General features: G+C 45.6%; 1 protein-coding gene across 5 annotated transcripts in view; it reads right to left on the bottom strand.

Annotated features, from left to right (window-relative positions):
• PTAFR (platelet activating factor receptor) overlaps positions 1 to 25,166 on the bottom strand; it is a 45,961-nt gene that overhangs the window by 10,926 nt on the left and 9,869 nt on the right. The window contains exons 1-2 of one of the 5 annotated variants that reach the window (XM_025278617.3): positions 16,090 to 16,691; positions 2,200 to 2,313 (exon numbers count right to left, since the gene is read on the bottom strand). The exons of 1 other annotated variant lie outside the window; for it this stretch is intronic. In XM_025278617.3, coding sequence (XP_025134402.2) covers positions 2,200 to 2,270 — 71 coding nt within the window. In that variant the 5' untranslated portion in view covers positions 2,271 to 2,313; positions 16,090 to 16,691. Of the gene's footprint in view, positions 1 to 2,199; positions 2,314 to 14,706; positions 15,312 to 15,341; positions 16,062 to 16,089; positions 16,692 to 25,166 lie in introns of those variants that run through there. 3 more of the 5 variants (XM_006049656.4, XM_044938067.2, XM_044938066.2) reach the window with 3 other exon arrangements.

Raw genomic sequence — 25,166 nt, 5'->3', positions numbered from 1 at the left:
TCAGCTTCAGCATCAGTTCTTCTAATGAATATTCGAGTTTGATTTCCTTTAGGATTGACTGATTTGATCTCCTGGCAGTCCAAGAGCCTCTCAAGAGTCTTCTCCAGCACCACAGTTTGAAAGCATCAGTTCTTCGGTGCTCAGTATTCTTCATGGTCCAACTCTCACATCCATTTGACTATAGTGTACAGAACAAATTGGAGGGGCTTCAGGCCAGAGGCAGAGAGATGGTGAAAAAGATGGTGAAAAAGATCTCTGGACACTGCAATTGTCCGGAGAGCTGGAGGAGGCTTGGACCATGGCAGATCATAGGGAAATGGATGGCTGTGAGAATGATTTGGAGGTAGAATGGACAGAACTTAGTGATGCAAGGCACAGTGGTTGAGAGAAAGGGAGGAGACACGAATGGCCAGGTTTCTGACCCAGATGATTAGAGCTGGGTAGAGTCTGTCTTCACAGAGATGACACTGAAGAGGAAGAGTGTGTGGGTGGGGTGGAGGAATATCATGCAGGATGTGTAACAGGTATAGTACCTAAGAAACACCCAGGAGGATCCTGAAGAGCCCAACATCAAAAGAGAAGTCAGAGGAGGAGGGAAAACCTAGGAAGGAGGTAGGGACAGGGTGGTCAAGAGATAGGAGAAGGACCAGGGGAGGACCACACTGGAGTCCTCACGCGAAGACAGTTTCAAGAGTGTTGGAAAGTGGCCAATGGTGTGAAAAGCCACAGCAAGACCCAGTACAGTGCAGACAAAAAAGCAAACATTGCACAGGCCACTCGGACATCTATCCCGCGTGATCAGAGGGAGAGCAGTTTCCTAAGCACGAGTGGAGGCGTGAATGAGAGGCAAGGAAGTGGAACATCAAATTCTCGTTCAAGAATCTGAGCTGAGCAAATAAATGCTGTGTGTGGGCCTTGTGTGTATCCTGATGTAAACAAACTGTGAAAAAATATTTGCTAGACAACTAGGAGAACTCCAATACAAAGTATTAGATGGAATTAAGAAACTGATGCTGGGAATTCCCTAACAGTCCAGTGGTTAGGATTCCACACTGGTCAGGGAACTAAGCTCCCTCAAACTGCACAGCACAGCCAGAAAGAGAAAAGAAATTGATGTTAATTTTGTGAGGTTGTAATTTTGATATATTGGTTATATATTTTTAGATTTTTTTTTTTTAACTACACTGCCCAGCATTTGGGATCTTAGGTCACCAACCATGGATTGAACCCACACCCACTACAGTGGAAGTTCATAGTCCTAACTCCTGGGCCACCAGGGATGTCTCTAGTTTTAGATTTTAATTCCTCATCTATTATATACACAAACTAAAGTATTTATACAAAGAGCCAACTCATTGGAAAAGACACTGATGCTGGGGAAGATTGAGGACAGGAGGAGTAGGGGGTGACAGAAGATGAGATGGTTGGCTGGCATCACTGACTCAATGGATGTGAGTTTGAACAAACTCCGGGAGACAGGGAAGGACAGGGAAACCTGGCGTGCTGCAGTCCATGCGGTCACAAAGAGTCTGACACAACTTAGCAACTGAACAACAAAAATAATTTACAGGTAGGATTATACAATATCTCGGTGTTGCTTAAAAATATTCCAGGAAAAACACACCTGTGGGCTAATCTCATGTGAGAAGCATCTTCCCAGGAACCCAACCTGTGACAACGCGTACTTGGGTCTGTCCAACCCCAGATCCTCCCAGTCCACACGGCCCCACAAGAGGCCAAGCAGAAGTAGGCCTCGTTCTTCCAGACACAGGGCCAGAGTCAGTGTGGAAGTCTCAGGCGGACACCCTGCCTTTGCTTGGAGCCTCGTCCCTGGTGCCTCCAGTTCCCACCACCCAGACTCTTGCTGCTTCGGCTTCTTTCCTTCTAGTTCCAGGTCCCCAGATGACTCCCACTCCCTTGGCCCTCGTCCCGAATATGGTGCGCAGAAGTCCCTTCGCATCAACAGAACCCTTGAAATAACCCAAAATGTAACCAGTCAAGTCTCCTTGGGGTCTGGGACTCATCCATCCACACCTTCATTCCTGCTTCCCTCCCTCTCTCTGCCTGGTTGACTACTGGTCATCCTTTAAGGCCTCCATTTCTCCAGGGAGTTTTTCCTAAACCTCCCTGACCCTTTCATACCCTTTCCTCTCCCCCTAGGCCTGGTTAATGCCCATCCCCTGGGTTCCCAAAACTCACTGAAATTGCCTGTGTGCGTACTTCCAGCACTGGGCCATAGCTCCCAGAAGACCAAGACCATGTCCATTCATTCACCTGACACCCAACTGGGTGCCCAGAACCGTGCTGGGGACACTGTGGAAATAAAACAGGCAAGATTCTTGCTCTTGAGGAGCTATACTATAGATGTGGAAAACAGACAAAAATAAGTAGAGAGATAAAAGAACAAGGTAATTTCAACTTGTGATATATTCAACAAAAGAAATAAAAAGTGTGACGTGATGGTTATTGGATGGGGGCTACTTAAAATAGAGTAACCAGGGAAGGCTTCTCAGAGGAGGTGACATATAAATGAAACCAAATGCAGATCTACTGTGAAGCCAATGAAGGATAAACTTCAAGATCCCTTCCTAGGCCTTGAGGTCGTTCTTAATTGTATATTAAGGCCTTGCTCTTAATTGTATATTTATAATTTCGTATCTTTCATTTAAAGAAGGCCCCCCAAATTGTATAAACTTTAGAGTCCTACAAAACCTGTATCTTCTCATGGCTAAAATCTCAAAAGTGACAAGAAACAAATCAGGAGGAAATGTAGATGAAGAAATGTATTCCAGGCATAGGGTATCATGTGCAAAGGGCCTGCAGTGGGAATAAATTCATAGTACTCTAAGCCGAAAGTAAAGGTGTCAGTTTCAAAGAACTGAAAGGTCAGTGTCTCCAGAGAAATGAGAATAGTAGGATAGAATGGGAAAGACTAGAAATCTCTTCAAGACAATTGGAAATATCAAGGGAACATTTCATGCAAGGATGGGCACAATAAAGGACAGAAACAGTAAGGACCTAACAGAAGCAGTAGAGATTAAGAAGAAGTGGCAAGAATACACAGAAGAACTGTACAAAAAAGGTCTTAATAACCTGGATAACCATGTTGGTGTGGTCACTCACCTAAAACCAGACATTCTGGAGTGTGAAGTCAAGTGGGCCTTAGGAAGCATTACTACAAAGCTAGTGGAGGTGATGGAATTCCAGTTGAGCTATTTCAAATCCTAAAAGATGATGCTGTGAAAGTGCTGCATTCAATATGCCAGCAAATTTGGAAAACTCAGCAGTGGCCACAGGACTGGAAAAGGTCAGTGTTCATTCCAATCCCAAAGAAGGGCAATGCCAAACAATGTTCAGACTACCATTAAAATTGTGCTCATTTCACATGCTAGCAAGGTAATGTTCAAAATCCTTCAAGTTAGGCTTCAAGAGTACATAAACCAAGAACTTCCAGATGTACAAACTGGGTTTAGAAAAGGCAAAGGAACTAGAGATCAAACTGCCAACATTTGCTGGATCATAGAGAAAGCAAGGGAATTCCAGAAAAATATCTATTTTGCTTCATTGACTATGTGAAAACCTTTGACTGTGTGGATCACAACAAACTGTGGAAAATTCTTCATGAGATAGAAGTACCAGACCACCTTACCTGTCTCCTGAAAAACCTGTATTCAAGTCAAGAAGCAACAGTCAGAATCAGACACGGACTAACAGACTGGTTAAAAATTGGGAAAGGAGTACATCAAGGTGGAATATTGTCCCCTTGCTTATTTAACTTATATGCAGAGTACATTGTGGGAAATGCCAGTCTGGATGAAGCGCAAGCTGGAGTCAAGGTTGCCAGGAGAATTATCAGTAACCTCAGATATGCAGATGACACCACCCTTATGGAAGAAAGCGAAGAGGAACTAAAGAGCCTCTTGATGAAAGTGAAAGAGGAGAGTGAAAAAGATGGCTTAAAACTCAACAGTCAAAAAACTAAGATCATGGCCTCCAGTCCCATCACTTCATGGCAAATAGAAGGGGAAATAAGTGGAAACAGTGACAGATTTTATTTTCTTGGGCCCCAAAATCACTGTGGACAGTGACTGCAGCCATGAAATTAAAAGACGCTTGCTCCCTGGAAGGAAAGCTGTAACAAATCTAGACAGCATATTAAAAAGCAGAAGCATCACTTTGCCAACAAAGGTCCATATAGTCAAAGCTATAGTTTTTCCAGTAGTCATGTACAGATGTGAAAGTTGGACTAATAACGAACGAAGGCTGAGCACTGAAGAATTGATGCTTTCAAATTATGGTGCTGGAGAAGACTCTTGAGAGTCCCTTGGACTTCAAGGAAATCAAACTAGTCAATCCTAAAGGAAATCAACCCTTTAGGATTGAAATCAATATTCACTGGAAGGACTGATGCTGAAGCTGAAGCCCCAATACTTTGACCACCTGATGTGAAGAGCCGACTCATTGGAAAAGACCCTGATGCTGGAAAAGATTGAAGGCAGGAGGAGAAGGGGATGACAGAGGATGAAATGGTTGGATAGCACCACTGACTCAATGGTCATGAGTTTGAGCAAACTCCTGGAATTAGTGAAGGACACGAAAGCCTGGCACGCCACAGTCCATGGGGTTGCAAAGAAAGTTATCAGACATAACTTAGCAACTTAACAACAACAACAAGCATGAGATCAGAGGCAACAGACCCCAGATCTCTCTTATGCCACAGTAAGAAGTTTGGATTTTATTCTATAAGCACTGGAGGACTGCTGGACTATGTCAAGCAGATAAGCAGCATAATCCAACTCTCTCTGGCTGCTGGGCAGAGAATAGATGGTGAAGAACAAGTGTGGAAGCAGAGAGACTATTTCAGAGGCAAGAGACAGTAGTGACGTGGACCAGAAAGTAGCATTTCCAATCCCTCTCTCTATCCCAGCACCTAACACAAACTTGGCCAGAGGGGGGCTTTTATTTTATTTATTTTTTAGTTGTGGCATGTGGGATCTAGCTCCCTGACCAGGGATGGAACTCGGGCCCCCTGCATTGGGAGCTCACAGTCTTAGCCACTGGACCCCAAGGGAAGTCCCCAGAGTAAGAGCCTGATAAACATCTGTCTAGTAAGCAAATATCTAGCAACCAATAAGATCAACTCTTGTGAGATGAGAGCTGAAAGAGGGCTGACCCAAGAGGATGGTGGAGGCCTATCTCTCCAGTAACTAAGCAGCACAGTGGCTGCCGGCCCCTGAGAGCAGCCTCCAGAGAAGGCAGGGTGAGCCCTCTACAACCTCACGATGCAAATTGTGGTCCATGCACCAGCACTATTAGCAACACCTGTGAGCGTTGTTAGCCAGGCAGAAGCTGACTCTACAGCAGACTTGCTGTTACAGCATCTATTTTAACAAGATTGCCCAGTGATTCATATGCACACTGAATTTTGAGCAGTACTATGCCTCAACACACTGCCAGCCACATATTTGCCTGTTCTATCACCTTCCATGGCTCCGCCCTGCCCAGGACCAAGGGCGAGCTCCTTTCCCACCTCCTCTCTCACCAGCCTCTACTATCCCTTGCCCTCTACTCTAATCACACTGATTTTTTTTTTCCTAATATGGCCGCATTAGGTCTTAGTTGCAGCACGTGGGATCTTCACTGCGTCCCTTGGGATCCTCCGCTGTGGGGCACAGACTCTCTAGTTGCATCGCACAGGCTCAGTAGTTGCAGTGAGAGGGCTTAATTGCTCCATGGCTTGTGGGATCTTAGTTCCCCGACCAGGGATCGAACCGGCGTCCCCTGAATTGCAAGGCGGATTCTTAACCACTGGGCCACCAGGGAAGTCCCCACACTGAACTTCTTGCTGCTTCTTTAAAAACGATTTCTCCTTAGACCTCGGTGCCCTCACACATGCCACGGCCCCTCCTGAGAATGCCTTTTGCCTATCGCTTTACCCAGGAAAATCTTACTCATCTTTGAAGACCTAATCTAAAGACGGCTTCCTTTGGAATGCCTTTTCTGATTGCCCCAGACAAAACGAGTTGCCGCCTTGCCTGGGTTGACATGGTACTGAGCACATTTGTCGGCATAACATGTTGTAAATATTGATTTCTGTGGCTGTTTCCTCACCAGGCTGAGAACTTCTTGAGGTTAGAGACTAGATCTTTTTTATCTCCTTTTTCTCAGTGTCAGACACAGGGGATCGAATGCATGAATGACCATGCCCTGATGATTATTCAGAGGAAACTGGCATAAACAAAAGGTGTCCAGTCTCCCTGGGGGAGATATAGCAGATTGCAGAAAAGGCCTCTAGAGTCAGAAACACCTGGGTTGTTACCTGACTCTGCCATTTGCTTACTGTGTGACCTTGGGCAAGTGACTTTACCTCTCTGAGCCTGGATTTCTTCATCTGCACAATCTTATAACCCTTACAAAAGTTCCAAAAATAAGCATACAAAGTTGCCACAAATGGTCAGGACTTTCTCTCACTGTTGGTCTCCAAGTGTCTCCAATCACTTGAAGTGACTTTCTCTCACTGTTGGTCTCCAAGTGTCTCCAATCACTTCAAGTGTCTCCAATCACTTGAAGACAGGGGAGGGGACTATGGATCACCAGTGACCTCAGAGTCTCTAACATATTGCCTTTCCTGCCAGCTCCAGACACAGCACTGGGCTAATGCCAACAAAGCTTTCAACAACTCAGGAAGTGAATGAGCATTTAGAGGGAGAAGGAGGCAACTCTGAACCACTCAACTTAACAGGCGGGCAGGGCCACCCTGATGATCAAGTCCAGGCAGCAAGCTCAGGCCCAACGTTTAGCTGAAGCTGGGCCAAGAAGGTATAAATATTCGTGAAGACAAGAAGAATTCTAACATCTGTATCTCCCACCCTCTGCCCTGCAGACTATTCAGTCCCAACTCCCACTGGTACCAGTCTCATCTGTCTGCCAACAATCTGGCCCCTAGGGGACCTGGAGAAAAGGCTCCTGTCTTCAGCTGGACTGTTAGAGGGGAGGAACCACTGAGATCTGGGCAACAGGAAGTGTGTGCTGGGTACTTCCTCAGTGCGGACTGTGGGTTGGAGAGTTGTGTTTACCAGTCAGACTGGCCCCTAATATTGTGGGGCCATTTGGGGTCCAGAGTACAAGCGTCTAAATATTTATAAGCTAAAAATCAGTCATATCTAAGTTCATCCACATTCCATGCCTCAGCAACTCCTCACCGCCCCGCAAGCCTGGGAGTGTGGGAGGAACCCAGGCTCTGAGGAGGCACTCTTGCCTGGATTCAAGGACACCATGCTCTGTGGGGGACGATGTGGCTGGGGGGTGGGGTGGGAGCCACCCACCTAAGCTGAGGGCCTTGAGCACCGTTTACTAATTAAATGAACAGACACCTCTTACCCATGATCATATTTCCTTCTCAAATCAGCCTCACAAAGTGAGTTTTACAAAATGCCCATTTTTCCAGGGAACGAAGTGAGGTCAGAGAATGAAACAGACTTGTCCACAGTCACACAACTGGGAAATGGCCGATGAGATTTTGAACTCCAAGGCCCAGCCTGTCTCTCCCAGGCCAAGCTGTGGCCCCTGCTGGAAGCAAACCACTCTGTGGCCGACTCCTCCACTCACAGACCTGTCCTATGGCCCGAGAGCAGGTGCTTCAGAGGCTGCAAGATGCCTTTGACCTGGGGCACTTCTTTTCCCTCTGCTCCCCAAAGTGGGGAATTGAATGGGACCATGGAAAGGAGAGTGCACTCTGTATCCATCTCACTCCTGCCAGGCAGCGGTGAAGTTGGAAGCAAATTCTGGTTCAAACACTAAACTCACTCCATGACTCTGGGTCTCTGTCTCCCTGTTGGTAGAATGAAGATTTTAAAAGGGTCCTGAGACTCTGTATCAGTCTAGAGGGGTGGGATGGGAAGGGAGATGGGAGGGAGGTTCAAAAGGGAGGGGATATATGTATACCTATGGTGGATTCATGTTAAGATTTGACAGGAAACAGCAAAATTGTGTAAAGCAATTATCCTTCAATAAAATAATTAATAAAAAAAGAAGAAGATAAAATGGGCCTAAGAGAGAAGGAAATTAAGAAAGCAATCCCAGGGGACTTCCCTTGTATTCCAGTGGTAAAGAACTTGCTTGCCAATCTAGGGGACTCAAATTTCCAGCCCTGGTCCGTGAAGATTCCACATGCCTCGAAGCAACTAAGCCTGTGTGCCACGACGATTGAGCCTGTGCTGTGGTGCCCAGGAACCACAGCTGCTAAGCCCACGTGCCACAACGACTGAAGCCCACACACCCTAGAGCCTGTGCTCCGCAATAAGAGAAGCCACCGCAATGAGAGACCCACACGCTGCAACTCAAGAGTAGCCCGTGAAGCAACGAAGATCCAGCACAGCCAAAAATAAATAAGTAAAGAAATAAATAAAAATTGAAAAAAGAAAAGAGGAAGAAAACAATCCCACTTACAATGGCATCAGAAAGAATCAAATGCTTAGAAATAAACTTAACCACAGAGGCAAAAGACTTATACACTGAAAACTACAAAACATTACTGAAAGGAATTAAAGAAGACTCAAGTCAATGGGAAGACACACTAAGTTTACGGATCAGAAGACTTAATATTGTTAAAATGTCCATGCTACCCAAAGCGATCTACAGATTTAATGCCCTGTTAAAATCTCAGTGGTATTTTTTTGTAGAAATAGAAAAAAATCCTAAAATTCATATGAAATCTCAAAGTACCCACAACAGTCAAAACAGTCTTGAGAAGGAAGAACAAAGCTGGAGGCCTCACACTTCCTGATCTCAAAACATATTAGAAAGTCCAATAATCAAAATAGGGTGGTATCGGCACAAAGATAGACATACAGAACAATGGGACAGAGTAGACAGCCCAGAAATGAATGCTCACATATATGGTCAAATGATCTTTGACAAGGGTGCCAAGACTACACAATAAGGGAAAGATAATCTCAACAAATGATATTTGGAAAACAGGATATTCACATGCAAAACCAGGAAGATGGACCCTTATCTTAAATCACATACAAAAGTAACTCAAAGTGGATTAAAGACCTAAACATAAGACTGGAAAGTATCAAACTTCTAGAGGGAAAGCTTCATGACATTGGAATGGGCAATGATTACTTGGGTATGATACCAAAAGCAAGAAAAGCAAAAAGAGACATTTGGAACTGTATCAAACTTTAAAACTTCTGTATACCAAAGGAAACAATCAACAGAGTAAAAGACAACCTACAGAATTGTAGAAAATATTTGCAAATAATATACCAGATAAGGGGTTAATATCCAGAATATATAAAGAATTCTTACAACTCAATAATGACAACAACAACAAAAATTTTAAATGCGCAAGGGACCTGAAGAAACATTTCTCCAAAGATATAAAAGGCCAAGAAGCGTATGGAAAGATGGGGAGAGAGGGATTGGGAGTTTGGGATTACCGGGTGCTAATTATTATACAGAGAATAGATAAACAACAAGGTCCTACTGGATAGCATGCTGCTGCTGCTCAGTCGCTTCTGTCGTGTCCGACTCTGTGCGACCCCAGAGACGGCAGCCCACCAGGCTCCTCCGTCTCTGGGATTTTCCAGGCAAAAGTACTGGAGTGGGGTGCCATTGCCTTCTCCAACTGGATAGCATAGGGAAATATATTCACTTTCCTGGGATATACTGAGGGAAACAGAGGACAGTGAAAAAAATATCCTGTGATAAACTATAATGGAAAATAATATGGAGAAGAATATATATATATGTATAACTGAATCACTGTGTGGTAGAGCAGCAACCAACACAATATTATAAATCAACTATAACTCAATAAAACAAATTTGTTAAAAAATTGTCAAGGGGCAGGTGGGGAAAAGGCATATGAAAAGATGCTCCACATCACTAATCATCAGGGAAATGCAAATCAAAACTCCAACGAGGTAGCACCTATTAGGACGGCCTCGCTCATAAAAACAGAAAGTGACAAGTGTTAGTGAGGGTGTGGAGAGATTGGAACACTTGTGTACTCACTGTTGGTGGGAATGTAAGATGATGCAGTCACTATGGAAATTAGTATGAAGGTTCTTCAAAATGTTAAAAATAGAACTACCGTATGACCCAGACATCTCATTCCTGGGTATATTTCTTTTTAAAAAAAAAAAGTGTAAACAAGATCTTGAAGAAATATTTGTATACCCATGTTCACAGAAACACTAGTTACAATAGCCAGGAGGCAGGAGCAACCTAAATGTCCATCAACAGACAAATGGATAAACAAAATCTGGTAAAATGTTAATATACTTATAACAGAATACTATGCAGCCTGTAAAAGGAAAGAAATTCTGTCCTGTGCTACAACATGGATGACACTTGAGAATATTAATAAGTGAAATAAGCCAATCGCAAAAAAGACTGAATGATTCCACTTATATAAGGTTTTGAAAGTAATTAAACTCATAGAAACAGAAAGAATATTGGTTGCCAGGGGCTGGAGGAAGAGAGAAACAGGGAGTTGATGTTCATTGGGCACAGAGATTCAATCATGCAAGACAAAAAAGTTCTACTGATCTGTGGTACAACATGTGTATATAGTTAACAATACTTAAAAATCGTTAAGAGGGTAAATCCGTCTTACATATTTTTATCACAAAGAATTTTAATGGGCCTCATAAATGGCAGATTTGAAAATACATTGTATATTTTTAACTTGGAATCATATGGCTTAGCTTTTTCACTTAATAGCTGTGCAACAGTTAGTAAAAACTACTTCACCTCTCTGGACTTCATCTATAAAATGGGAACAATAACAGATCCACCCTATAGAGCTTTCCGTGAGCATCCAGTGAGACAGAGGATAGAAAGCATTTGCGAAAGGACAGTGGTTAAGATCACAGACTCTGGCATCAGACAAACCTCCATTCAAACTCTGCCTCTGGTCACGTCCTGGTGTCACGACCATAGTCAAGCTTATCACTCTCTGAGCCTCAGGTCCTTCCACTGTATATGGAGCTCATAATATTGCAAGCACATAGTTCCCAGCATGATGCAAAGACTCAGTGAATAATGTAGCCCAGTTTCAGATACTCGTGACCAACAGCTCTAAAAAGCTGTGTTTACAGGAAGTCCAGACCATCTGCTAATTAGATCAGATCAAATGTCAAAATAGCAGCACTGTCGTTGCAACCGCTCACATCAAGCTCATCCCAAGTTCTTCCCAGCTTGAAGCCATTTAGATAAGGCTTCCAGATATATCATTAACCCTGAAGACCTCTCTGGTGGTCCAGTGGCTAAGATTCTGCTCTCCCAATGCAGGAGGCACTGGTTTGATCCCTGGTCAGGGAAGTAGATCCCACATGTGGCAACCAAGAGTTTGCATGCCACAACTAAGACCTGGGGCAGCCAAATAAATAATAAGAAATATATTAAAAAAAATAAAACCCTGAAAACTTCTGGGAACCAGTCATATCATTTTACGGCAACTGGGGACAGTTGACAAAATGCTATCAGCCAACCCTTGATGCTTTTGAACTGTGGTGTTGGAGAAGACTCTTGAGAGTCCCTTGGACTGCAAGGAGATCCAACCAGACCATCCTAAAGGAAATCAGTCTTGAATATTCATTGGAAGAACTGATGCTGAAGCTGAAACTTCAATATTTTGGCCACCTGATGCAAAGAACTGACTCATTGGAAAAGACCCTGAAGCAGAGAAAGATTGAAGGCAGGAGAAGGGGATGACAGAGGATGAGATGGTTGGATGGCATCACTGACTCAATGGACATGGGTTTGGGTGGACTCCAGGAGTTGGTGATGGACAGGGAGGCTTGGCATGCTGCAGTCCAAGGGGTCGCAAAGAGATGGACACAACTGAGTGACTGAACTGAACTGAACTGCACTGAATCCTTGTTCAAGACAATTAATTTTACCTCCATGAGCCTCCGTTTACTCATCTGTAAAAAAAATAAAATAAAAAAATAACCCTAACCCTATGACATAAGGTTGTTGTAAGGATTGAATAGGAAATGCCTGATCCATAAGAAGAGCTCAATGAATGTTGGCTATTAGTCATACTTCTCTACCCCAGAAGGAGTATGGGAACCACCTCTGGTTCCCATATCTCTTGTGGATATCACCTTCCTTCCGGGTTGGGAACTCTCTGGGTATAGGGCCTCGGGCATTACACACACACACACACACACACACACACAGAGTCACATTGTCCCTCATCCCTCACTTCTAAACCCTCTCACACCAGCCTCAGCCACTCCTAGCCCTTAGATTCCTGGAACCAGTAAAATACCATAGTTTAATCATTGCCCTTCTGTGAGTACTTAGTTTTCACATCTATCAGATGGAAATGATATCAACATTGACCTCACAATGTTGAGGTCAGTTGAGATTGAAGGCAGTTGAACCTCTAAAATCCTCAAGAAATAAATTGCCACCCAATCTGGCCTCCTCTGACACTTGATACTTGTACCCTGGCCTGCGCATGCCTTTGTGCCTCTGCTCATATCCTCCAAAAATTACCCCCTCATGGAGTGGTTTCATTACCACTTGTCCAGGAAGCAGAGGGAGTTGAGGGGCAAAGGAAAGGAGCAAGTTTCCTGATCTCTGGGGAATTCTGCACTAGGCTCCCCTTGGTTTCCAGTTCAAGGAGGCTAGCACCCCACTGGGCACGTTCATTGGTGAATGAACGGAGCTCCTTGTCTGGGGAGAGGTAGGGACAGGGTCTAGGGCCCCAGAGATGGGGGGTGGGAGGTGGCCTGGGTATCAAAGTTTCCCAGCTTTCTCTCTCACTTGGGGTCCAGCTGGTCCCAGGTACGTATATTACATTGATGAGACTCAGTCTCTGCTTGTCTCGACTCATCTGGCCTAGGACATCCCCGTGGGGTTGGGGGACCCTGAGCCTGGCCTGGGTCTCTCCTTCTGGCTTCCAGATACGCAGATAATATCCGTCTGTGAGTCATCCTCCGCACTCCTTGCCTCCTGGAAATCAGCCAGGGCAAGGAGGATGGGGAGGTGCTTCCTCCTCTGGGCTTTCGCAGCAAGGGCACACCCCTCTGTTATACCAGGAACCACTCTGACATCTTCAGGGCCTGGCCCAAGGGAAAATGTAGGGTACAGGGTGCAGGCCCTGCAGTCACATAGACCCCGATTTGCACCTGGCTTTGTTCTTTCCCAGCTGATCTTTGACCCTCAAAGCCTCTCTTCCTTCATTTGCAAAAAAGTAGTGACAATAAAACCTTCCTCTCAGGGTAGCTATATGTGCAAAATGAAGCAACTGATACACCTGGTTATTGCTCAGTAATTGGGAGCTCCTCCCCAACCCTCAGAAAATGTTTGTTGCATGAATGAATGAGCAAACAAATCAGCCATGAACCAAAGCAGCCAGCTCTCTTCCGTTAGAAGCAGCAACCAAGGGTGGCTGAAGAGAAACATGAATACGATTAGGAATTATGATCAGGGGACCTGGGCTCTGGCCTCAGCCAAGCCCCTAACCATCTTGAGTGAGTCTCTCCCTAGCTTTGAACCTTGGGATCTTCATCTGCACGCGCCTCCCCCACAAGCTGAAACACTGCTATGAAAAGGAAGATTGTTGGGAGTGACAAAGGCTTTGGTAAACAGTCAAGAACTTAGAAAATCAAAATAGACTTTACAAACTGTGAAGGGCGCTGCACAGATTTTTGACACTCTTCTCACATCAGTCAGATGAGCTCAATGCCAAACCTAGATCCTGAAGTTCCCCCTTCTATAGGAATAAACAGGTGGGGAGGGGCTACTAAATGATAGTCTTCCCCCCCACAAATTCTCCTCCCCCTACATCTTACAGACATACACACACACACTGGCTCTGGATTCTCTTTGGCTGAAGACACGAGGGAAGAATGAAGTGCCAACCTCTCAACTGGTTTGGTTGATGATCCTGCTTCTGGGAACTGTTGGGCTGCACAGGCCCACCCATAGTTGGCCACACTCCAGGCACACATGGAAATATATACCCAGAGCCAGTTCTCCAGTCCACCCCACAGGCACACATGCACACACAAAGACATAGAAGAGGTTTCTCTCCCCTCCACCTGCCAAGGAACCCAAGAGCTGCTGATCAGACACATGGCTGCACTGGGGGCCAAGCAGATACCCTTCTGAGAACGGGCTCCACTCTGAAACCAGACACATTCTCCCCGTCCCCAGGCCAGAGCTTAGCTGGTGCCCCCTATATCCATGGGGAGGCAGAGACCAGGATGGGAAAGAAGGGACTTCACCAGAAAAAATAAGCAGCTCTTTCTTGTCAACAAGGGCGAGTTTGCAGGCTTAGGATAGGGAGGAAGAGGGCATTCCGTAAAAGTCTTTCTATAAAAGGACAGGAAGAATCCCAGCCTCTCGTCACACCGGCCCCACCCCCCATCAATCCAGAGCAGAAACTCACTGCTGGAGGCCCATTTCGACATTACTACTGTAGACCAGTCTATGGGCTTCCCAGGGGGCGCTAGTGATAAAGAACCCGCCTGCCCGTGCAGGAGACACAAGAGACGTGGGTTAGATCCCTGAAGGGGAAGATCCCCTGAAGAAGGAAGTGACAACTCATCCCAATATTCTTGTCTGGAGAATCCCATGGACAGAGGAGCCTGATGGGCTACAGTCCATGGGGTCGCAAAGAGTCGGACACGACTGAGCGACTTAGCCTACACACAGCAGAGACTGTAGCTTTCTTACCCAAACCTTCATTGGACAGATGGGGAAGTTGAGACCCAGAGAAGAGAAAGGATTTGCCCCAAGTGAGCACAGAATCAGGAGCCAAGCTGGAACCAGATGCTGGACCTCAGGCTCACTGTCCATCCTCTTCCAGTACAACACACTACTTTCTCATTCCCCATTCAGTTCATGTTCCAAGACTGTATGACTTGCCAAACTCCACGTGAATAGTAAGGATAAAATGAGGAACAAACAAACCCTCCTCTGTGAGGCATTTACAGTAAGAATAACAGTATTGGTACCAGGAGTAATACTGGCTCATGTCTGCGCACCAGCTTACTATTGACAAAGCACTTTCCCACCAGCCTCTTACTTCACCCTCTCCCGCCAACTCATAGGTCAGTACTTAAACCTCAGTAAGGAAGGAAGGGATGCTCCTGAATTGCCCAAGGTGCCAGCTCTTAGGCAAGAGCTGATGCCAAAACCCCATTGCCCACTTCAGGCTCAGTCTCAACTCTCTCGGGGCTTCCTTCCTTCACTGTGTTGTCAGTACCTAAAGGCAAGGACGTATCTTTCGTTTCCCTAACGCCTACACACACACACACGCACGCACATGCACGCGCGCACACACACACACACACACACATGCCAAGCACCTGGAACAGCTGTGTATTCAGTCAAGGGTTAAATCAGAGCTGCTTGAATGCTCTGGGTAGCAACTCTGCAGGTTCCCTCATTCTTCACAAGTAAGCAAAAGTCTGAGCAGCAGCCGCCGTTCCCCATGCCCACATCTGACTTCCTGCCAGCAAGGACAGGGGCTCCCAGCCTGTGATCCGTCCCTACCACCTGCGACCTGATGGCGGGAACAGGTTGTGGGCCAGGACTCTTGTATCAGCAACCGTGTTATCTTCCTCATCACCCCCGCAGGAGAACCCAGCACCTAGTCAATTCCTAGATACCCAGCCCGGTACCTGACCCTTTGCCTCCTGACCTTCCTGCTGGGGAGACGGCTCTAGCCTCGTGTGACACTCTAGGAAACGGAGGAGCAGGGCGGTGACATGGCCAAGGCCACACAGCCACTGAAGCAGACAGCGCCTAGGCCCCCGAGATCTAGGCAGCCCCCGTCTCATCACCACCACCACCACCTCCCAGGGAGGTCTCTGAGGTCACTTCAGAGCTGCCTTGACCTCAGAGAACCAGAGGGGGTAGCGGATTCCCTGGGAATGTCTAGTCACGAGGAATTCCTTCTAAATGAGAGCCTCGGGTCTGGGGAAGATGCCAGAACTGTCCCTTAAAAACAGAAGCACACGTTTGCTCAGGCGGAGTCTAGGGGCAGGACCTTGATCTCCTGGGGACGCTGTCACACACCTCCCCACAGCCGGGCCAGGGCTGGGACCCCCTTACCTGTCCAGGGGCAGTGGCTGCCGCTGCAAGGTCTGAGCATACCGGCAGCTGCGGGCTCTGTGCTGTCTGTAATTGCAGAAGTAAGGAAATAGCGCACATCACTGCCAAGTCACCCCCAGGAGGAAATGCCGTGACCCCAGGGCCCGTCAGCGGAAAGGACATGCTACAGAACCTCGAGCTGGGTCACCCAGGCCCTGGGTGCCGCTCGGAGGTTTTTCGCAGAATGAGGGGCAGGGTGGGGTGTGGACAGCGGCCACCGGGAGAGAGTAAGGTGGGGGAGAGACACGCCGCCTAGCACGAGTGTGAGCGAGAGGAGCTGTGAGTGAGAAAGGAGAATGTGAGAGTCAGGGGAGAGGGGCTAAGAGATGGAGAGAGAGAGAGGCCCACAGAGAGACAGGCAAATGTAAACAGACAGAGACAGATGAGAGGGATGAGGAGATTCGAGGACAAAACCCAAGGGAGTGACAGAGAAAAAGATGATACAGATAGTGAGAGGGCCGGTGTGTGTGCGTGCGTGTGCGTGTGTGTGTATGTGCGTGTGTGTGTGTGTGCGTGTGTGTGTGTGTGTGTGTGTGTGTGTGTATGCCTGAGAGACAATACAAAAGAAAGGGAGCAAACGAGGAAAAGGAGAGGCAGTTGGAAAATAAAGAAGATGAGAAGGGAGGAACTCCTAAGAACTGCTGTGGTCAGTGCCATGGCCGGGCTGGGCCCCCCTGGTGGCCAAGGAGCGCCAAGACCAAGCAACCCATGGGCACACAGCCCTGCGGCGCTGGGCTGGCACAGGAGGAAGGGTCATAAGACCCCAGGCAGGAATCTGGCAGCGAGTGAGTGAGTGGGAACAGGAGAGGGTGAGCAGGTGTGGGCAACTGAGGAAGTAAACACAAGCAAGACTGAGTGAGCGTGTGTTTGTGTCAGAGTCCCATGTCAGAGACTGTGTGTGAACCGAGGTGAGGGATGGGCCCGAGCTCCCTGCCTCAGTTTCCAGTCCATTTATCCACTCCTTCTTTCAACCAATAACCGTTTATTGAGCTTGCAGGCCCCAGGCGCTGCAGTGGACACTAAGGAAGTGAGCCCTTCAGTCAACAGCCAACCCAACAGCCTCCTTATAGGTGGCAGGGGGGTGGAACAGGCCTAGACAGGATCAGGGCCCCACAGTCGGGCAGGTGCCCAGCAGAGCTAGGAGATCGGGCTCCTGATTCCCCATGCATGGTCTAGCCTCAACTCCACCATGGTGGTCTGGACTGGCCCCTCCCACTCACTGGGACCCCCACCCCACTGTTCCTTATCTAAGCCAAAAATGGATCTCAGAGGACAAGACACCTCTAACATGTGGCTCAGCCCTGAGGACCTGGAGCCAAAAATCTGTCCCTCTTCCCCAACTCCAGCCCATCACATGCAGGCGAACCCACTCAAACCACCTACACACAATCCTTGCACACTCAGTACAAACCAGCATACAGAGACACCCACACACACACACACACTCACCTACACACTCACAGACTCAGGTGTTGCATCTGTCACACCCCCTAGCTCACACCTGCCCAGGGTTGCTCATTCACACTCTCCTCAGATCCCAAGATGCAGCCCAGGCTTCCTAGGACAGGCTTCGACTAGGTCCGTTTGGTCATCCCTCCTCGTCTCCCTTGGAGGCATTTTGAGCCTTGAGTGCCTGAGACACAAAAGGACGTGGTGGTCTGCTCATCGCGTTTAACTGTCACGAAAACTGTCTACCTGAGTCGAGTCCTAACTCTGCTCCCCAGTTCAGACCCTCTTCCTCCAGCCTGGCTTCACCTTCTCAGCCACCCCCCAGCCACCACTCCAGGAGCCGCCATGCCAGGAGGGACAGAGGGGCCTCTGGGCTCAACCTTGACCGCAGACTACAGGACTGCTGGCTCGACCCCAGGCTCATGCCTGGCTTTCAGAGGTCCCTCGTGTAAGTGCACGGAGCAGTCACAGTTCAGCACCTCTCTGAGATGATCAGTAATCAAGGCAGGTAGGCAGAGGTTATTATCCACATTTTACAGATGAGGAAACCGAGGTTGACTCCTCTCTCTCACACCTACATCTATGCTGTTACCAATTCTGTCTGTTCTGCTTTAACATATTTCCAAATCTGAACCTAATCAAGCCTTTAGCTCCAACCTTCAATTTGTAGGAAATATGGGTGACAAAGGAACAAATTAATAGGCATTTCAGGAAAGCAATCAGTCAAATCCATAATGTGGGATCAGGACATTCTACAGGAGAACTGATGCAGTTCCTTCAACAGATCAACTACATGCGGAGAGAGCGGGGTATGGGGAATGGAGACAGGACTTTTAATCCAGGAATCTCTAAGTTAAAAGAGACTTAAGAGACATAGAAATCAAATTCAGGGACTTCCCTGGCAGTCAGTAGTTAAGACTTGGTGATTCCACTGCAGAGGGTGTGGTTACATGAGAAAATGTTCATATATATGGAAATATTTAAGGATGGAATTACAGGGAATTGCTTTAAAATATTACAGTAAAATAAGGAGAGAGAGAGAAAGGAGTGGAGGGGAAAGGAGGGAAGGGAAGAGAAGGATGAAAGGAACAAAGAAAATAAAAAGAGAGAGAGGCAGAATATTGAATCTAGGGGATGGGGATTGTGTAGGCTGAATAATGGCCCACAAAAATAGGTCCCGTGGTGTTGGAGAAGACTCTTGAGAGTCCCTTGGACTGCAAAGAGATCCAACAAGTCTATTCTAAAGGAGATCAGTCCTGGGTGTTCTTTGGAAGGACTGATGCTGAGGCTGAAACTCCAGTACTTTGGCCACCTCATGCGAAGAGTTGACTCATTGGAAAAGACTCTGATGCTGGGAGGGATTGGGGGCAGGAAGAGAAGGGGATGACAGAGGATGAGATGGCTGGATAGCATCACCAACTCAATGGACGTGAGTCTGAGTGAACTCCGAGAGTTGGTGATGGACAGGGAGGCCTGGTGTGCTGCGATTCATGGGGTCGAAAAGAGTCAGACATGACTGAGTGACTGAACTGAACTGAACTGAATCCCTGGAAGCTGTATATTTGATCTTACATGACAAAGATTTTGCAAGTATCATTAAATTAATACGCTTAAGATGGGGAGATTATCCTGGATTATCCAAGTGAGCCTTAATGCAGTCACCAATATCTGAGTAAGAGAGGAAAATTGGATACAGACAGAAGAGGAAAAGGCAATGTGGCCATAGAGGCAGAGTGACACAGCCACAGCCCAGGAATGCCACAACCACCAGAAACTGGAAGAGGCAAGGAAGGGACTCCTCCCTGGAGCCTCTGGAGGGAGCACAGCGCTGACTCCTTGTCCATTGAAACTGATTTTAGGGGGATTCCCTGGCTGTCGAGTGGTTAAGACTCTGAGGTTTCACTGCTCAGGGCCCAGGTTCGATCCCTGGTTGAGGAGTGCTGTGTCGTTCAGTCCAAAAAAAGAAGAAAAGAAACTGATTTTGGAATTCTAGCCTCCAGAACTGTACGAGAATAAATGTGTGCTATTTAACCCACCAAGTTTGTGGTCATTTGTTACAGCAGCTGTGTGAAACTAATCCAGGTATACAGAGATTTATTACACTTTCCTCTCTTCTTGTGTGTTTGGAAACTTTCCTAATAAAGTTGTGCTTGTGCGTGCTCAGTTCACACTACCTATGCAACAGTCTTGCCAAGGAAATAGAAACAGAATTAGCAAGTTCAATTACCAGTTTACAGAATATACAGAAAAGGAACAGATCATAGGGATATCCACAGCAAACTCAGACTGTAGTGAATGCACAGAACAAACCATCTGGCTTCTCCAACAACTTATACAGGAGAAAATGATGATGGAGGAACCTACAGATTAAATGAGAATTAAGAGACATAGCAACCAAATTGCTGTGTGTGAGCCTTTTTTGGATCCCAATTCAAACAAATGAGAGAGGAGCAAAAAAAGAAAAAGGAATTACAAAACAATCAGAAATTTGAACACACTGGATATTCAACTATATTAAGGAATTAATGTGGATTGTTAGGTTAATGATTTCACTATTATGTTAAAAGAATTCTTATCTTTTAGAGATACATATGAAATATATAGTGCTTCCCTGGCGGCTCAGCAGTACAGAATCCACCTGCCGATGCAGGAGATGCAGGTTCAATCCCTGGGTCAGGCAGATCCCCTGGAGAAGGAAATGGCAACCCACTCCAGTACTCATGCCTGGGAAATCCCATGGACAGAGGAGGATGGCAAACTACAGTCCATAGGATTGCAAAGAATTGAACACGACTTAGCAATTAAATAACAACAACATGAAATATTTACAGATGAAATTATGTATTTGGGGTTTGCTTCAGAATAAAATGAGACATACTTCAACTGAAAAAAAAATGGGTTAATAATTGTTAGTGTTGGTTAATGGTACCTGAAGTGAAGTGAAGTGAAGTTCGCTCAGTTGTGTCTGACTACTCTTTACAATCCCATGGACTGTAGCCTGCCAGGCTCCTCTGTCCATGGAATTCTCCAGGCCAGCATACTGGAGTGAGTTGTCATTCCCTTTTCCAGGGGATCTTCCCAACCCAGGGATTGAACCCGTCTCCTGCATTGCAGGCAAATTCTTTACTGTCTGAGCCACCAGCGAAGCCCTTAGAACTTTTGAGTAGAAAGTTAAATCACCACCATGAGTTAAATGACAAGAATGTTTATTATATATTCCTGATGAGGTTTACATTTTTTACATATGTAAATACTTTTCATACTACGATTTCACGATTATGTTAAAAGAATTCTTATCTTTTACAGACATATACAAAATATATAGGGCTTCCCTGGTGGTCCCTGGTGGCTCAGCAGTAAAGAATCTACCTGCCAATGCATTTTCAAACTATGGACAGAGAGAGGTTCATGACATTGTACAGAAGGCAGTGATCAAGACCATGCCCAAGAAAAAGAAATGCAAAAAGGCAAAAGCGTTGTCTGATGAGGCCTTACAAATAGCTGAGAAAAGAAGAGGAGCTAAAGGCAAAGGAGAAAAGGAAAGATATACCCATCTGAATGCAGAGTTTCAAAGAACAGCAAGGAGAGATAAGAAAGCCTTCCTCAGTGATCAGTGCTAATAAATAGAGGAAAACAATCGAATGGTAAAGACTAGAGATCTCTTCAAGAAAATTAGAGATATCAAGGGAACATTTCATGCAAAGACGGGCTCAATAAAGGACAGAAATGGTATGGACCTAACAGAAGCTGAAGATATTAAGAGCTGGCAAGAATACACACAGTTATACAAAAAAGATCTTCATGACCCAGATAATGACGATAGCGTGATCACTCACCTAGAGCCAGACATCCTGGAATGCGAAGTCAAGTGGGCCTTAGGAAGCATTTCTACGAACAAAGCTAGTGGAGGTGATGGAATTCCAGTTGAGCTATTTCAAATCCTAGAAGATGATGCTGTGAAAGTGCTGCACTCTATTTGCCACAAATTTGGAAAACTCAGCAGTGGCCCCAGGACAGGAAACGGTCAGTTTTCATTCCAATCCCAAAGAAAGGCAATGCCAAAGAATGCTCAAACTACCGCACAATTGCACTCATCTCACACACTAGCAAAGTAATGCTCAAAATTCTCCAAGCCAGGCTTCAGCAATATGTGAACCATGAACTTCCAGATATTCAAGCTGGATTTAGAAAAGGCAGAGGAACCAGAGATCAAATTGCCAACATCTGCTGGATCATTGAAAAAGCAAGAGAGTTCCAAACAAACCTCTACTTCTGCTTTGTTGACTATGCCAAAGCCTTTGACTGTGTGGACCACAATAAACTGTGGAAAATTCTGAAAGAGATAGGAATACCAGACCGCCTGACCTGCCTCTTGGGAAACCTGTATGCAGGTCAGGAAGCAACAGTTAGAACTGGACATGGAACAACAGACTGGTTCCAAATTGGGAAAGGAGTACATCAAGGCTGTATACTGTCACCCTGCTTATTTAACTTATATGTAGAATACATCATGAGAAATTCTGGACTGGATGAAGCATAAGCTGGAATCAAGATTGCCAGGAGAAATATCAATAACCTCAGATATGCAGATGACACCATCCTTATGGCAGAAAGTGAAGAAGAACTAAAAAGCCTCTTGATGAAAGTGAAAGTGGAGAGTGAAAAAGTTGGCTTAAAGCTCAACATTCAGAAAACGAAGATCATGGCATCCAGTCCCATCATTTCCTGGCAAATAGATGGAGAAACAATGGAAACACTGGCAGAGTTTATTTTCGGGGGCTCCAAAATCACTGCAGATGGTGACTGCAGCTATGAAATTAAAAGGCACTTGCTCCTTGGAAGAAAAGTTATGACCAAGCTAGGCAGCAGAGACATTACTTTACCAACAAAGATCCATCTAGTCAAAGTTATGGTTTTTCCAGTAGTCATATATGGATGTGAGAGTTGGACTATAAAGAAAGCTGAGTGCTGAAGAATTGATACTTTTGAACTGTGGTGTTGGAGAAGTCTCTTGAGAGTCCCTTGGACTGCAAGGAGAGCCAACCAGTCCATTCTAAAGGAGATCAGTCCTGAATATTCATTGGAAGGACTGATGCTGAAGCTGAAACTCCAATACTTTGGCCACCTGATGCGACGAGCTGACTCATTTGAAAAGACCCTGATACTGGGAAAGATTGAAGGCAAGAGGAGAAGGGGACGACAGAGGATGAGATGGTTGGATGACATCACTGACTCAACAGACATGAGTTTGAGTAAACTCCGGGAGTTGGTGATGGACAGGGAGGCCTGGCTTGCTGCAGTCCATGGTTGTGAAGAGTGGGACACGATGGAGTGACTGAACTGAACTGAACTGAAATACTCTTCACTGTTCAACTCTTATAGCAATGATACACAGCTACAATGCTGAGACACCCTGGAAGTTTCCAGATACCCAGTGTAGAGACCACATGTCCTAACTTACTTTTTCTTTAAGTATAACACCCAAGTTCATACTGATTTTGCTAATAAGCTAATAGTCTCAAATTAGTTCAACGTATGGTTCAAAAGTTTGGTCCTGTTCCCTTAGTCAGGCTTATGTGACTTTAAAAGAGCCAAAGCTTGAGTCTACATATAGCAAAATGACATGCAATTAAAAAAAACACTGTTTTAGTGCTGCTTTTAAAGTTTATGTTGTTAAGGAGGATGTGGCTTTGTAAGCCGATAATTTAATGAGTGGCTAATGCTTATATCCGGAGAAGGCAATGGCACCCCCCTCCAGTATTCTTGCCTGGAAAATCCCATGGACGGAGGAGCCTGGTGGGCTGCAGTCCATGGGGTCGCTAGAGTCGGACACGACTGAGCGACTTCACTTTCACTTCTCACTTTCATGCATTGGAGAAGGAAATGGCAACCCACTCCAGTGTTCTTGCCTGGAGAATCCCAGGGATGGGGGAGCCTGGTGGGCTACCGTCTATGGGGTCGCACAGAGTCGGACACGACTGAAGTGACTTAGCAGCAGCAGCAGCAATGCATATATCAAAGTTTAGATAATTCCTTACTCTTAGAGTGTGTTGATACCTTGAATGTAGTGTGCTCAGTCACTAAGTTGTGTCTAACTCTTTGACCCCATGGACTGTAGCCCACCAGACTCCTACATCCATGGGACTCTCCTGTCAAGAATATGGGGATCCATTATAACTTAGGTGTACTTTTGCATGAATTTTTAATGTTTTATAAGAAAGGGCTTTTTGTTGTTTGTTTTTTTTAATGTAATTCAATATTTGTTTGAATTTTAGAGATGAGAACAACAGTGAAAAAAAGAACTGTCCTGAAGCCATTAAAAACATAATTGTGTCTTGGGATGGACTTTTCCTATGATAGCATCTTCTTAGGACATTAAGTGCTGTATCTCATACAAGGTCAGTTCAGTTCAGTTCAGTCGCTCAGTCGTGTCCAACTCTTTTCGACCCCATGAATCGCAGCACGCCAGGCCTCCCTGTCCATCACCAACTCCCGGAGGTCACCCAAATTCACGTCCACCGAGTCGGTGACGCCATCCAGCCATCTCATCCTCTGTTGTCTCCTTCTCCTCCTGCCCCCAGTCCCTCCCAGCATCAGAGTCTTTTCCAATGAGTCAACTCTTCACATGAGGTGGCCAAAGTACTGGAGTTTCAGTTTTAGCATCAGTCCTTCCAAAGAACACCCAGGACTGATCTCCTTTAGAATGGACTGGTTGGATCTCCTTGCAGTCCATGGGACTCTCACGTGTCTTCTCCAACACCGAAGTTCAAAAGCATCAATTCTTTGGCGCTCAGCTTTCTTCACAGTCCAACTCTCACATCCATACATGACCACTGGAAAAACCATAGCCTTGACTAGATGGACCTTTGCTGGCAAAGTAATGTCTCTGCTTTTGAATATGCTATCTAGGTTGGTCATAACTTTCTTTCCAAGGAGTAAGCGCCTTTTAATTTCATGGCTGCAATCACCATCTGCGGTGATTTTGGAGCCCAAAAAAATAAATTCTGACACTGTTTCCACTGTTTCCCCATCTATTTCCCAGGAAGTGATGGGACCGGATGCTATGATCTTCGTTTTCTGAATGTTGAGCTTTAAGCCAACTTTTTCACTCTTCTCTTTCACTTTCATCAAGAGGCTTTTTAGTTCCCCTTCACTTTCTGCCATAAGGGTGGTGTCATCTGCATATCTGAGGTAAAAATTATGTAACTGGGAATATTCTGTTAAATGAAAGAAAAGAACAATAACAGTAAAGATGCTGACATCAATAACGTATATAAAAGATGTGACTAAACTAGTTTCATGATATTTGAGCGTGTAAAAGAGCATTATATATAAAATAGTAAATTATTGCCCAGAATGATTATGTCAGTAACTAAAAGAATGAATTAACCTGAATCACTCTGTTGTACCCTTGAAACTAACACAACATTGTAAATCAATTATACTTCAATAAAAAATTAAATAATTTTTAAAAAGAATAAGTTAGGGCTTCCCTGGTGGTCCAGTGGTTAAGAATCCACCTGCCAAAGCAAAAGACACAAATTCAATTCCTGATCTGGGAATATCCCACATGCCTGGGGGTAATTAAG

The sequence above is a fragment of the Bubalus bubalis genome, chromosome 2 (genome assembly GCF_019923935.1).
Source record: "Bubalus bubalis isolate 160015118507 breed Murrah chromosome 2, NDDB_SH_1, whole genome shotgun sequence".
Lineage (NCBI taxonomy): Eukaryota > Metazoa > Chordata > Mammalia > Artiodactyla > Bovidae > Bubalus > Bubalus bubalis.
Note: the sequence above shows the minus strand (reverse complement) of the source record. Positions and strands in the feature narration are given on the sequence as shown.